At 45.0% G+C, this 15637-nt stretch overlaps 1 protein-coding gene across 3 annotated transcripts in view; it reads right to left on the reverse strand.

The window, feature by feature from the left end:
• Positions 1–2732: 2732 nt before the first annotated feature.
• Positions 2733–15637, reverse strand: part of CTCF (CCCTC-binding factor) — a 45047-nt gene continuing 32142 nt past the window's right edge. For all 3 annotated transcript variants that reach the window (XM_037162681.2, XM_037162682.2, XM_053666753.1), the window contains 7 exons: positions 15418–15538; positions 14678–14827; positions 10445–10605; positions 9748–9930; positions 9078–9213; positions 5364–5525; positions 2733–4216 (listed from right to left, as the gene is read on the reverse strand). In XM_037162681.2, the coding sequence (XP_037018576.1) occupies positions 4038–4216; positions 5364–5525; positions 9078–9213; positions 9748–9930; positions 10445–10605; positions 14678–14827; positions 15418–15538 (1092 nt within the window). In that variant the 3' untranslated portion in view covers positions 2733–4037. The remainder of the gene's footprint in view (positions 4217–5363; positions 5526–9077; positions 9214–9747; positions 9931–10444; positions 10606–14677; positions 14828–15417; positions 15539–15637) is intronic.

Raw genomic sequence — 15637 nt, forward strand, 5'->3', positions numbered from 1 at the left:
GTGGGAGCACCCTCTCATACCCCTTTGCTAAGGTGCACCGAGGACAAGGACAAAGCGGAAAGTAGAAACCGAATCTTAACAACTTGGGGGCAGCCATCTCCCCTAAGCAACAGGTCCAGGGGGTGGTAGTCAAGGGCTGATGGGGGGACATAAAACACACAAACTGCTTTTAGGGTGAGAACTCAGTAGGTCTCACACACTATGGCCAAGTGGTCAAAAACAAAGATTCTGAAAGCAGACTGCCCAAATGGAACTCCTGACTCCACCTCTTCTCAGTTGTTTGACACTGAACAAGTTACTCAACCTTTCTGGGCTTCCAGTTCCAGCTGCTGCTGCAGCTATTGACTGACCTCAAAGTGCGGCTGTGAGGATGAAATAATGAGAAGTGCTCACCGCGGGGCCTGGCGCTCATATTCGCCAAGTCCACCGTGGCGACCCTAACCACAGAACCACAGAACCACAGAAAACCCGCCCCACTGGGATCTTTCTGGTTAGAATGACAAGGATGAGAGAGATGAAGGGAATGGAGGCCAAAGGGCTCAAGCTCTTCCCCAGGCTGAGGGACTCTCGAGGCCAGCGGCCACACTGGTGGTATCAGTCCCTACATCTACTGAGTGCTCTGGGGACAGGCAGTGCTCTCATGTGGGAAACTGGGGTCAGCATGCTCAGGACCGGGGTGCTGGACTAGCTGCAAATCCCTGTAACTGCTGGTGGACAAAGTGGCAATGACAAACAGAACTGCTATCCAGATAGACTAAAGACATGGGACTCGGCTCCAACAAGTAGCTTCAGCGGGTTCAAACCCTGCCCTGTGCTCCAGACAGCATGACAGCCCGTGGGCGCTCAGGAAATGCTGACAGCTCAGGAAGAATGAAAAGCCCTGCGCACCCACTCAGGTAGCACAGGCCTAATCCAGGCCAGGCTGCAGGTCCCAGGGCTGCCATAAAGCTTCCTCAGATGGTCTTCAAAGACTAAAATCCTGTTCCAAAGCAAGAGAGGGCTTGGCGCTTGCTGAACTGGCCACGGTGGACTGGCGGCACACTCGGAGGAGCTGTTTCTTTACTGCAGCGCCCACCGCGGTTTAGCAGTGGGGCAGACTGCTACAGACGGGCCAGGTAACTTCCTGTAAGTTTGCAGGAGAACTGGCTTCTGCTGGCTTTACTTTTTATTTTTTAAAGATTTTATTAAGTTGTTTTTGGAGAGATGGGAAAGGAGGGAGAATGAGAGGGAGAGGAACACTGATGTGATAAACATCTATTGGTTGCCTCTCACATGTCCCCACAGGACAGAACCCGCAACTCAGGCGCATGCCCTGAACTGGCAATCAAAACAATGACCTTTCCCTTTGTGGGACGATGCCTGACCAAGTCAGCCACACAGGTCGTCGAGGCTGAAGGTTTTATTTTTAATGAAATCACATGGGATTACCATGGGCTGTGCAATGGGGGATCCCTTCTCAGCCTTAACTCCCACGAGCATGTCACTTTTCATGCCCTCCTGCCATCCAAAACAAACCCATGTTTAACCTTTCAAACATCTGAGTGTATACACAGAGAAATGAAAAGCCCTACTTAAGATAAACATCTCGGTTCTGCAGAGATTTTCTATTGCGAATACCTAGCAGTTGATAAGAGCTATGTACCCAGTAAGACAATTCTGGTAGGGGTAGTCTGGTTCCTGTGAGGGGCTGGCCCATGGATGGGATGGAGACCCAATGCTCTGCCTGCCTGGTTTAGCCTTGAGACCCCATGTTTTCCTAGAAACATGGACAGCACAAGCCAGCCAAAGGCGGCATATGTATTGTCCTGTTACTTCCCACTGAATACTGGTTTAGCTGGAATTCTGGTTAAAACCCCCTAAAGTTAGCCCTGGCTGGTGTGACTCAGTTGGAGTATCATGATTCCCAGTCAGGGAACATACAACAGGTTGTCTGTTCAATCCCCCCTGCCCCCCAACCCCCTTCTGGGTGCATACAATCCTTGGTCTCGTAGCAGGAGGCAATCAATTGATGCTTCTCTTTCACATCAGTTTCTCTCCTTTCCTTGCTCTTTAGAAAACAATGAAAAAAGGTCCTCCAGTGAGAATCTAAAAAAGCAAAACAAAACCCCCCATAAAATTAGTGGCTGAAGCCTTTACCAGAATGGGTTGCCAAAGCAATCGGCCTAGAAATGGCCGGCAGCAGCATGACGATGTGGGTTCGCTAATGTGTATACTTCCTAACACAAGTCTCTTTGATCCTGCTTCCCGACACTGACAAGCAGCTGTGCTGTCCAGGAGTCTCTCCTGGTGGTCACTCATCTGTCTCCCCCTCAAATCAGTTTCCCTAGGGCAGATTAGGCCCAGCTTCTCTCTTTCTCTCTGTTCCCCTGCACTTGGCAGAGTTGGAGGTACTGATCCCAACCTTTTTTTGAGCAGAGATTCTGAAGACAGAGTAACCCATTAGTCCCTTCTACTCTAACCTCTGTGCCCACCCCCTCTGCCACGGGGAACCTACTCCCTAGAGTGGATCACAGAGGCTGGCAGATGTCCATCTACTCACACTCTTTTGGGGAGTTAAAATTTACAGCAAGATGCACTTAGTATCCTGTCATCTGCCAAGATCATCTCCCATCTACTAGAGAAGTGGCCACGTAGCCTGCCTGTACCTCAGGCCTGTACCACCTGAGGCCACGCATGCAGGACTCCTCTGGGCCCCTTATTAAGCAGGAATCACGCAAGACAGTGTTTGGAGCACTTGTTAATCCGTTATGATTTATTAGCTGTACAGCAGTAGATCCTCCTCCCCAGCTTTCAATCCCGTTACATATTACAGGTCTCATGTTGGTGTCCTAAAATAATGAAAAATATCACACAGTACAGCTAAATACAAAATGCATCAACCTAGAGTCTGATAGCTAACTGATGGCTCTCTTAAAAGCAATACACAGAAGAGAAAAAAGTGTTTGAAATCAACAAGACTGAGGCTCTCTAAAAAACACATTTTAAACATGTGACAGTTCATGTGCAAGAATCATTCTTTAGTTGGTTTTGCTTCACATTATTACTTTTGTTTTGAAGATCCGAAGTTTAAATTACTGACCTAGTGAAATTTTTTGGCCCAGCTTTTAAGGGCGGCTGTGACCCACTCATAATCACCCTTCTGCTTTAACAGAGGATTTATAAAACACAAAATTCAGCTACAAACAGAGCAAAGAAAATGTGGATGGGAAATCATAACCGAAAGTTAATTGTGTAAGGCTCGAACGCTGGCTCCGGGGGCTGGAGGCCCCGAGCTCCTGCGCGGGTGCCCGTCTGTAGCGGCAGCCGTCTGGGCGCTGTCCTGCCTCATGATTGCAGTCCGAATCCTCTCAGCGTTTCACACTCGAGTCCGTCGGAACTTAATTTGCAAGTAATTAAAATGCTGGGTTTTCTTACACTGCACTTCTTTTCAACCTCTTAATTAATGGAAAAGATTAAAATGTAAAAAAAGTTATTTACAGGCTTGACCATACCAGAAGCTTTGCCAAGAAAAAGGCAAAGCCTTCGGGACAAAAGCCGACCGTAGCATGCCTTATTATCGGTGTGCAGCCGACTCCGAGCAAAGGGAGTCAGGGAAAAAGCAAAAGCAAAAACCAGTTTAAAAGTCTAAGTCCTTCCCAAGTCTGCATTTACAATTAAAAACTCTCCTGGGAAGAGGACCATAGAAGTCTCAGAAACCCGGTGGCCATTTCGGGAGTGGTTTACCATCGCAAGAGGGAGGGTTCGATGTCTGTCTCCATGTGAGAAAACCAGCCAGGCGTCAACACTGTCCTCAGCACTTCACAGTAAACCCTCAGGGACTCAGAACATTCCATGATTGGCTAACATCAAACTGCAAGTTCTAGTTAAATCACGTTTTTCTAACATCATCTTTGAAGTTTTAGTTCTCAGTATGTTTGGTAAAATGGTGTAAAATGGTGCTTTTCCCAAAGCCAAAAGAAGAAAGGAGGGAGAAAAATTAAGATGCAGGCCGTTTAAACACAGCCCAGAGCAGTCCTGGTGACGACGAGGCGCCGCCATCACCGGTCCATCATGCTGAGGATCATCTCGGGGGTGAGGTCTCCGTTGGGGGCGTCTGTGGCAGCCGGCTGGGCCTCCTCTTCCTCCCCCTCCGCAGGCTCTGCGTCTGGCTCTTTTTTGACTTCAACTATAATGTTCTCAATTGCACCTGTATTCTGGTCTTCAACCTGGATGATAGCTGTTGTGGCAAAAAAAGAGCACGAACAAAAAACCAAACCAAAACAAAAACAAAACAAAACAAAACAAAATGCGCCATTAAAGCCCCCAATACTGCAAAGGTCTTTTCAGACTTAACACTAAATAGACATTAACAATGCAGGAAAGCCTTAGTAACGGTGTGCAGAAAGTCAAGAAAAGGCTTAAAGACCTAAAATGTGGCCCTACATGAAGCCTGAGTACTCTAGAAACTATCAAGGCAAAAAATGCTGGCACTGGTCTCCACCTGCCTCCCAAACAACACACTCAAAGGCCTTAGTTTTCCTTTGTCACACTGGCCTTAATAGTTTGAGACAGGAAAAGATGTGATGCAGACAGTAGGTGACCAGGATCAGAGTGTGCGACGTAGGTGTTTTAGAGGTGATCCAGCCACAGTCAGGACCTGACGTTTTTGATTCTGAAGCTCACCCACACCCAGGGCCCTCCCAGCGTTTAGTGCACTCAGGGGTGTGCGTGTGAAATACTTCCGGATCTACAGCCAACCACCCTGCTGTGGCACACACCAACACGAGAGGCTCAGTAAACACATTGAAAAAGAGGATTAGCCCTGTATTTGTCAAAACAAAGCACCAGCTTTCATGAGACCTAGAGCAACACTAGAGGAGAACAGACACCAGAGCCCGCCACACAAGGGCAGCTCTAGGCCAGGGCTGCGGCGCACTGTCACATGCTCTGTGAAGGGTGGACACCTCCTCTGTCCTCTCATAAATCCGAAGGCCAGCAACTAAATCCCCAGGCCTGGGTTTAAGAGGAGGGGCAACCTCAGCACAGAAACTGCTCCCTCTCTATCCTCTCAAGTTTGGCTGTTCACATTCATTACCACCACAATTCTGCCAGCTGACTGTGTCTTTGGTTGTTTTGTAAAACCCTCCCACGTTAACAGGACCCATCTTGTAGAATGTAAGTTCCCTTCTATGCTAACCTTTTATTCATGGAAATGTAACAGGCGCCAGCTGTTCCCCAGTAAAAACAAGGGAGAAAAAAAAAGCTTCCTAAGAGCCTGCTCCTGGCATGACCTTAAATTGTTCTCATGGCTTAGTTCCCATCTTCCCAAGAACAAGGACCTGCCAGGATGCCAGCCAGTTACTGAGCTGAGACAAAGGACTTACGCTGGGTTTGTTTGGGCTGGTTGGTTCTGCCGGGGGGGCGTCCTCTCCGCTTCTTGGTGGGTGGTGGGGCTGGGGTCACAGGCTGAGGCTCTGGCTCGGGTTCAATTTCCACAGCAGGCTCTTCTTCATCCTCGTTGTCATCCAGGTCTGGCTCAGCATTTTCTTCTCATGAAATCAGGGAGAACAGGTGGTAAAAGAAAAAAAGAACACAAATAATCATACACTCTGTGAAGTTTGGTTATGTGTTTATTTTCACTGTAAAAGCCTATTTTAAAATGTTTTTGCCTAAACTTTTGCTATCAGCTGTAACAAAGTAAACTAATATTATGGCAGAATTAATAAGCAAATGAACTTGACAATAGTATTTTACATGGGTTGGATTGTTTTCTTTAGCTTTTTAAAAAATATATTTTATTTATTTATTTTTAGATATAGTGGAAAGGAAGGAGAAAGAGTGGGAGAGAAATATCAATGTGTGGTTGCCTCTCATATGTCCCCCACCGGGGACCCAGCCCACAACCCAGGCATGTGCCCTGACTAGGAATCGAACCAGCGACCCTTTGCTTCACAGGCCCGTGCTCAATCCACTGAGCTACACCAGCCAGGGCTTTCTTTAGCTTTAGACATCAGAATATTGGGTTTCAAAGTCTTAGAGGACACTCCGCTGCATGTCAGTCACATAATGAAACCACAAAGTGTTTAAGTTGAAAATAAAACAAATACTGCTTCTACTATACAAGGATAAAGCAGGAAATGAAGCCTGAGATGGACTCCTGAAGATGTGGCCCTGCTCATCTGCATGGGTGGAGGGGTGTGTGCACACGCATGCGTGTAAATAAGACAGGTTCCTGCTGCACAGTGAGGTCCTGTTTACTAGGAGGATTACTGATGGGCTTCTCTTAAGGCCAAGTTTTTGGACTTAATTCCCAGCTTAATTTAAGTACCAGATCCAAAGGGTCATTCCTCTCTTACTTTGTCCCTAGTGCCATAATCACATAAAAGGAGAAACTATTGTAAAAAGAGTATCGAAGAGGCCCAATAATATGGCTTGAGCCCCAGGTCTCTTACTAGGAATGAGACCTAAGACAATAACCACACCAGACCTCAGTTTCCTTGTGTGAAGCGCCCAACCTATTTAGTAGTGATCTGAGGATCAAAAGGGTTAAGACAGTACATGTAATCATGCTCTGTACCTTACGCTCTATCACACTAACACAGCTGTACTGACACCGTACACCACATTCTTTAATAAGATGTGTTACCCTCATTTTATTAAAAAAAAGTGAGAAGGTAAGTGATCCGTAAGACCCAGCTAGGCCGTGGCAGGTAGAAATCAAACCTCTGACCTAGATGTGGGGCTGTTCTGCTGCCCATCCTTGCAGCTGGCCAATGGGTTCCCATCCCCCGCCCCTCCCTGCAGTGGCACAAGATGCACCCTGACTGCCTTCCTCCAAGAAGCACAGCCACATTATCCTTCTTTCTCTGGAAATCAAACGTTTATTCAATTTAAAAATCTGTGGTTAAATGTCTGATCTTCAGGACAAACTGGATCATTTATCATGTGACTGAAACCCTAAATGAAAATGTAGGGAACATACTAGAATGTGGCAGTATGTCAAGAACTTCCCTATTGAACTTATTCAAACCCCCTATTGCCTAAGTTGGCCAAATGCCTAGAAAACCAAATGAATTTGGTCAGAATTTGGGGGGGGGGGGCACATAAAATAAATTAATAGGGTCAAAGGCTAATTGGCTTGGACAAATTTTGGCAAAAAACCTTGAAAACAGCAGTAGACCCTGCAGGTCAATCTCTGCAGATGGCCCACAGGCAGGCCTTCTGGAAGGGGACAAAAATGCCTGCTTGGCCTTTGTACGCAGTGGGATGAAAAGCCCTGACGTGAGAGACTAGGACTAGGTATGAGGCCCAGCACCAAACTTTGCTCTACAAACAAGCAGCACAGAGGACAAAAGGAAGAACTATGGAAATGCAGGAACTCTTTAGCTATAAAATGCTTCTGGTGAAGCACCACTAGGGACTGACCCACAGAAAGGAATAGGGCAGAACCACGGGAACGAGGAAATGTCTGTGGCAGCATGAAGCTCTGCAACTAGCCCCTGCAGAGACCCTCGAGCTCAAGATTATTTGTGGGTCTTCAGTGATATCTGGGGCCTTTTGACCCTCCTTGGCACTTCCCAACAGTCCACACATTTTCTTAGCCAAACAAAGGCATCCCCGCAGAACCGAGCCTTAGAGAGTGGTGGTGTGTGCTTGATAAGAATTAATTAAGCACACTGACGTTTTAAAGGAGGTATTCAGCTAAAACTTACAGCAGGAGTGTCAAACTTATTTTCACAGGGGGCCACATCAACCCCGTGGTTGCCTTCAAAGGGCCGAAGGTAATTTTAGTACTGTATAAATGTAACTACTCCTTAACTAGGGGCAAGGAGCTTAACTTGGCACTGCTGCTGGGCAGAAACAAGGTGCTGGGCCAGATAAAACACGGAGGAGGGCCAGAATCGGTCCTCGGGCTTTGTGTTTGCCACCTGTGCCTCAATGACTGAAGATACTGCTTAAAATACACTTTGCATTAAAAAAAGGCAGCAAAAGTAATGCTTACTGGATAACTAGTCTCCCAGAAACAGCTAAAGTTCTGAGTAGAAAAGCTAAAGTTTTGCTAAAATAAATACAAATTAAAGGGACCTTCTTATAGATCTAAATATTAAAAAAAAAATACCCTAGTGCTTTCATGAGCAAGTTTTACAATTTAAACAATAAGTGACCGAAGTTCTTTAATGCATTCAATTTTCAAAAATTGCATTCCTTTCCCATTATTTCTATTAACAAGCAACATGGAAGACTAAACGATGAATCCTTGGAAATACACTAGGCACCATCTATAGTCTCTCCAGTCTGGCAGTGCTTCTGGGGAAGTGCACTTCCCAAAACGGAACCCCTCTACACTCTTTCCCATGAAAAGCTTGTATTTGTAGTTATGTCTGCGCCTTCTCCACTGGCTGCCAGTAGCCCAAGTACCCACGTTATAGAATCTCACACTTTGGAACTAGTTTGTATCTCAGATGTGACTCCTACATTACCAACACTCTGGTTCTCTCTCCCTCTTTATGAATCTAACACCTCAAAGCATACCTTCTGCCTGGATTTCATTAGAAAGGCAAAAATACCTCAAAGAGCATCAATGGTAGGAACACAGGCAAAGTTTTAAATCATAAATGAAGAAATTAAGAAAAGAGAAATGCCGACCTTCCTGGATTTAATCAAAACAGCTCAAAGCTGGGCTGACAGAGGGAGTCAAACCAGAAGTTGGTGGAGATGCTTACTCAACCTTCTTCATTTCCGTTACAGAGTCATGGCTCACATCTAGACCTGCTTCCTAAATGTAAAAGTTATGGACATAGAAAAGAAACTCTGCTGGCTTTAAAATATCACTAAACTGAGTAAAGGTATTAATTTTGTTTTGGCTTTAAATGAATATAACATAAAGATTCATTAAGCAGTTTCCAGAATGCCACGAGGAAAAAAGAAGAAATGATCGCCCGAGGAACAAACTAACCGCTGTGGCAGATACACACCCAAGGAGGGTCAGAGTTTTCAGGGAAGAGTGACCCGCCCGCGTCTATATCCTGGCGCATCCGCACACATGCCAGACACCAAAACCTGCCATGTACAACAAAATTGAGAAACAAGTCACTTACCACTGTCGGAGGAGTCTTCTTTTTTAGAGCGCATCTTTCTTTTTCTTCCTCGTTTACTCTTCTTCGTTTCTCCTCCATTTTCTCCTTCTACACCATCTGGACCGGCACAATTATCAGCATGTCTTGCCATGGTATTCTAACAAAAGGAACAAACCCTCTTTGACATTACTAAAGAAGTAAAGATCAGTGTTGGAAGTTCTCTTTAGTTTAGTTTAATAAAATAAAAAAGAGTATACTAAGTCTGAATGTCTGCTAAAGCATGTCCTAAACATGTTCTCCTCATTCAGGGGAAACTGTCTCCATTTGGAGGGGGGAGAGAGGAGGTAGGGAGAAAAAGGACAAGACGAGGCTGGGTCCCCTGAACAGAGGGCTCAGCAGCCTGTAGGCTGGAGGAGCAGGGGAGGATCAGGACAGGTTTCCTGTCCTGTGCACACCTGACTAATTTGGCCCCAAAGGATGATCCAGGACAGATTTATTAGGGAGGTCCCCATCAACAAAAGCGTTCACACATGGATACAGCACCTTGAGATGGGGATGACTGGGTCATCCCTAAGGATAGAGGGTCTCTACGTTTATTACTGCAGTGGGAAGAACTGCCTCACTTTGCAGTGGAAGACCCAGAACATGCTATTAGGAACTGTAACAGAGGACATACAGCTGTGACTCTTACCCGGCGTGTGAATGTCTTCCCACATTTAGAACAGACAAAGGCTGCAGGGACAAAGTTGGGATCGTGATAGCGTTTGAAATGCATGTCAAGGAGCTGTTTCTGGCGGAAGGTCTTGTCGCAGTGGCTGCAGGCGTAAGGCTTCTCCCCAGTGTGGGTGCGCTTATGCATGATCATGTGCCTCTCCTGAAAGACAGCACAGTGGGGAAGAGGCTGCAGAGACTGTCGCAGGGCTGCCACCCACCCCAGCAACCACCTGTGTGCACGTGGCCGACAGGCTTTTCTCTCCCAACACTGAGGCCCACTGGGAGGACAAACTGATCTTCACTGGGGTGCAGTAATGCTCTCATAAATCCCAGGTAGGTACAATTGCTTCTTCTGGACTGATTCTCTAGATCATTCCCAAGCTTCAGGCCCCAAGACCGCATTTTTCCCTTCTTTGAAGCCCTGATCTTAATTCTTTAATTCCCATAGTTCTGGGAAAGAAGTCAGTAGTCTGCCTGAAGTGGGAGTAGAGTGGCAGGCTATGACTGAGTAAAACATCAGCTGAAGACCAAGATACGATCTGGTGACATTCCTCATAAATCACAGTTGGAAAATACTACCCTTAAAAATAGCCACCAAACAAGGTATGTGAGAACCCTCTGATGAAACCTGACACCCGCGAGCCATCTACTGCTTTCTAACTATGAGTCTCTACCTGTCTGCAAGCATAATCACACTGGTCACACTTAAAGCGCTTCTCGTTCTTGTGTGATTTCTGATGCTGGATGAGGGCATAGCGTTCATGAAACACAGCATCACAGTATCTGCACTTCTTGCCTTGCTCAATGTAGGAATGCTGCTTTCTCAAGTGGACACCTGAAAGCAAAATATAAAGTCGAGTCTAACTTGTGAAAACACAAACAACCATTTCAACAAGTTCATAATACATTTCTTCCTGCTTCTTAAAATAATTACTGACTGCTACACAGAAAACGAATTAAAAGGAGAAACAACAACAGACGTGAGGAGACCAGTTAAGACACTGGTGGCTAAGAGGAGATGGTGGCTTGGAAAAGGGTAATGGCACAGGGTATGGACGGGAGAGAACTGATGAGAGATCTAGGGAGTTCAATCAGCAGGACTTAGTGACAAAATATACAGTGTAGAAGAGGAACCTGAGTTCAGGGACAATTACCTGGTTGATGGCTTAGAAAAGTAAGTAGACAGTGGGGCCATTTATAGAAACAAGAAACAAGGAGGGTTATCAGCAGGGAGGGGTAGAATGGTGGAAAAGGTACAGGGAATAAGAAGCATGAATAGTAGGTACAAAATAGGAGGAGATTAAGAATAGTATGGGAAATGGAGAAGCCAAAGAACTTGTATGTACTATCCATGACCATGAACTAAGGTGGGGGAATGCTGGTGGGAGGCAGGGTGCAGGGCGGAGGGGAATAAAGAGAAGAAAAATGGGATAACTGTAATAGCATAATCAGTAAGATATATTAAAAAAATACACACACAAAAAAAACAAAAACAAAAAAAACAGTGGAAGACAGCTGAAGCCCAAGCTGTGTGTATTTGGGGGAAGAGGTATGGCCAAGGTTTATTTATTATTTTTTTTATTAATAAAATTTGCTTTTAGAGAAAGGGAGGGAGAAAGAGAAGAGAAACACTAATGTGTGGTTGCCGCTCACACGCCAACCAGGGGACCTGGTCTGCAACCCAAGCACGTGTCCTGACTGGGAATCAAACCAGCGACCCTTTGGTTTGCAAGCCAGCACTCAACACACTGAGCCACACCAGCCAGGATTATTTATTATTTTTTAAATACTTTATTTATTTATCTTTTTAGAGAAAAGGGAAAGGAGGGAGAAAGAATGAGGGAAACATCAATGTGAAAAAAAAAACAAACAAACATTGATTAGTTGCCTCTCACATCCCCCACAACTAAGGGACCTGGCCTGCAACCCAGGCATGTGCCCTGACCAGGAATTAAAATGGTGACCTTTCAGTTTGTAAATGATGCCCAGCCCACTGAGCAACACCAGCCAGAGCTCAAGGGAGTTTTAAAGATTTGGTTTTGGACATGCTGAATTTTGAATGTCGATGACACCAAAGTAGGGATAGAGATGGAATTGCTAGAATTCGAGCAAGACCATCGGAGCTGATGAAATCACTAAGCAAAAAGTTAAAAAAATGAAGAGTATAGATGATTTTTTTAAGATGCCCACCACCCCTTTTTTAAAAAATTTATTTATTTTAAGAGAGAAAGGAAGGAAGGGAGAAACATCAGCTGGTTGCCTCTTGCACACTCCCCCACTGGGAATGGAACCAGTGACCCTTAGCTTCCTGGGACAATATCCAACTGAGCCACACTGGCCAGGCCATGGGTCGTGTTTTAAGAAACCTAATTAAGACTGGTGAGAGGAGAAAGGGTTAAAGTAAGAGAAGGCTGAGAAGAAACAGTTGAAGAAAATAAGAAAGCCAACAGGGTATGGTACCACAGAAGCCAAAGGAAAAAAGTGTTTCGAGGATGAGGGCAAAAACGAACAAAAAAGGAAGAGGACACAGTCCACTACAGAGAATGATGCTAAGAGATCAAGGGAGGTAGAAAGTACAATGTTCCCTATATTCTGCATGTGGGGTCATCAGTGACCTTAGCAAGAATCACTTTACAGAGCGATGGGGCGTCCAAGCCAGCTGGAAGGGGAACCAGGAGCTGAGGAAAAGATGTGAGGGACGTAACTCTTCATGAGGGTTAGTTACGTAGGAGATAAGAGTTAAACCTAGAGCCCTGCCCTGGTGTGCCTTAGCTGGTTGAGAGTCCTCCTGTGAAGTGAAAGGTCTCTGGTTTGATTCCCGGTCAGGGCACATGCCTGGGCGCACACAAGCCTGGACTGCGAGCTATCACACCCAGTGGGGTGTATGCGAGAGGCAACCAACAGATGATTCTTTCACACTGATGTTTCTTCCCCTCTTTCTCCCTCCCTTCCCCTCTCTATAAAAATAAATTTAAAAATATTTTAAAAAAGAACAGGAGAGATGTAAGAATACTTAGTTAGAATTCAGAAGAAAGACCAAGTGGGAGAACGAGGAAGGTAGAGTGGCAATACTGATGGTGTAGAAAAGGGGTGTCACACTCATTTTCACCAGGGGCCACATCAGCCTCACGGTTGCCTTCAAAGGGCCGAATGTAATTTTAGGACTGTATAAAGCTACTCCGTAATGCTTAAGTAAGAGCTCGGTGCTGCTGTCAGGTAGAAACAAGGTGGAGGGCTAGATTCGACCCGCGGGCCTTGTGTCTGACACCTATGGTGTAAAGACCGCCAAGGAGACAGGAGAGTGGGACCAAGACAAACACAAAGGGACAGGCCACAGCCAAGAAGAATGACACCAACTCTCTAAGTAGTAGATGGGAAAAGAGAGGATGAATTCAGATGCAGGTAGGTCTGATAACAGGGAACCTGGAGTTTGAATGTGCTGTTTTAATTTTCTTGTTAAGTAAGAAAAGAGGTAATTTATTGAGACAAGAGAGACAGAAAAAGGGAGGAAATCGGAGGTTTAAAGTAAGAGTGATTTACCTGTCATGGTGCCTCCCACACAGCGGGCACTCAAACATTTGTGGAATGAATCAATGAACAAACTCACCAAGGAAAATGGAGACGCTCCTGAGACAAATAAATAGTTGGACTGTCCAGGAGCAGTCAGGGCTGCATTTGGGATCATAAATTTATGGTGCTACCTCTCTGATTCATCAAGGTTATACAGCAACTTAAAGAGGGCCAACTCTGGGGAATGGAAATGAGGTAAGCGAAGGGATGGTTTACTTCCCATAACACTAAGTATTTATTTGGAGGTGAATCCTGACTCTAGTAGGTCTCTGCCTCTAAAGCCCATGCTTTCCTATGAAATCAAGTCTGCTTTAAGAACACGGATTTCATTGGGACTGGTTTTGAGACATAAACTTGAATAATCCAGACAGTAGCCTAACAGCTCACACAGGCTGCCATGAGATATATTAGAATTTAGTTTTTATTTGGCAAGAACAGTAAACTTTCACTTATCAGAGAACAGTGCCTCTAAATTTATGTTCCTAATGTGACCTGGGTACTTACATATCCCCCCACCCCAGTTGTGAGAAACGCCTTGAGAGAACTCAAACCCAGCTTTGCTACTTGTAAGCTGTGTTGTGTTATCTTTTGGTTCAAGACACCTGTCTGAACCTCAGGTTCGCCACCTGTCAAGCTAGAATACACGCCCTGATGGCTCCATACAGTTGTTGGGAAGATCCAAAGAGTGAAAGTAAAACTACTACTATTGGACAGCTCCTAGGCAATTTGTAAAGTACAGTAATTTATCCAAATGTCAAAATGTTTATATAAGAATTATTTTCTAGGACAGAGAACATACTAGGGCAGTATTTTCAAAAAATTTCCTTTAAATACGAAAAACAAAGGGAGAAATCCAAGCAACCATATCTTTAAGTATGAGTAGTACTAAAATTTCTACTGCTTCTATATAAATTCTAGCTTAATTATGCACAGATATGTAATAATCAGTTACCAATAAAACAGTGCAATTACCTAGAGAAAGTACAAATGTTCTGAAAAATCTGAAGTGGACTGACCTTAGTTTGAATCATACTATGTCACTTGCCTATTTGGGGACTTTAACATTCTGGCTACTAATTAAAGGTATACTCTGTTTCCTCTCATTACAGCTCCCATTAATTTACAGATGAGCTACATTCAGGAAAGAATCTTGTGGCCTGACTGTAGTAAGAGAAAAAAAAAAAGAGATAGAAAAAAAAATAGCAGCTAAGCAATGGCTTTTATTAAGTAGCAGGCCATTCACACACACAAACTTATACAACTCCAAAATAAAATCTTATTTATGATCTTCATACTTTCACAAATCCCTTAAAATATCCACTGGTTAATTTACTTACCCAAGTCACTTTTTCGGGCTATGACAGTGTCACAGTGGGGACAGTGAAATTTGGCCACATTCTCTGTGTGCTTCTGTAAAATGTGCATCTTCATGGTACCACTTTGGGTAAATCGAGCATGACAAATATAACATTCGTAAGGTTTTTCCCCTTAAAAGGAAGTACAGAATGAATAAATTAGATGAAATGATTTAAATACTATCACTAACTGGAGGGTAGTTCAGGAGGCAGACACGCAAAGCCACTGAAGATCTGCAGGTCTTAGGAAGGCCAAGGCTCAGGCCCATGCCTGGCCCACTGTCCTCAGAGATGACAGACAAGTCCTAAACTGCTGCTGCCACCACTGCTCTGCTCAACTTCGCCACAGAGTCATACATCTTAGAGAGTAGTTCCTATAGCAATGCTTGCCTTTGGGGGGGGGGGCGGGCGGATGGGACAATAGGACAATAGGAGGACAACCTACAAGTAGGGTTTTCTTTTAAGAAAAGACAGGCCTCAGGAAAACTGAATGTGCTGGGTTCTGTAGTCTCCTCAGACTTCTACAGTAAAAACTTTCCATTCTCCAAAGTATATTCAGAACAATGAATTCACAAGATATAATAGAGAAATCCCCATGAATTCCATACTGTCACGCCAGCTTCCATTCAGATAGGCAACAGGGGCAAGTGGTAGTTCACATGGTGCCATGAGCCCCACTGAAAAGTGACCCACCAACACAACAAGGGAGGGAGCAGTCCTACCTGAATGGGTTCGCATGTGCCTTTTCAGCTTGTATGTGTCCCTGCTGGCGTAACTGCACAAGCTGCACTGGAACGGACGCTCTCCAGTATGAGAGCGAATGTGGCGTTTTAATTTGCTGACCTGAAGCACAAAAGCAACCAAACTTCTTACACTCCAGTTAACAAAGACTGTGATGTGAGTGCTGTGGGTGAGGCACAAAAGCTTAGCTTTGGGGCTCCT

This window comes from Artibeus jamaicensis, unplaced genomic scaffold (assembly GCF_021234435.1).
Source record: "Artibeus jamaicensis isolate MK-2021 breed Jamaican fruit bat unplaced genomic scaffold, CSHL_Jam_final contig_464, whole genome shotgun sequence".
NCBI lineage: Eukaryota > Metazoa > Chordata > Mammalia > Chiroptera > Phyllostomidae > Artibeus > Artibeus jamaicensis.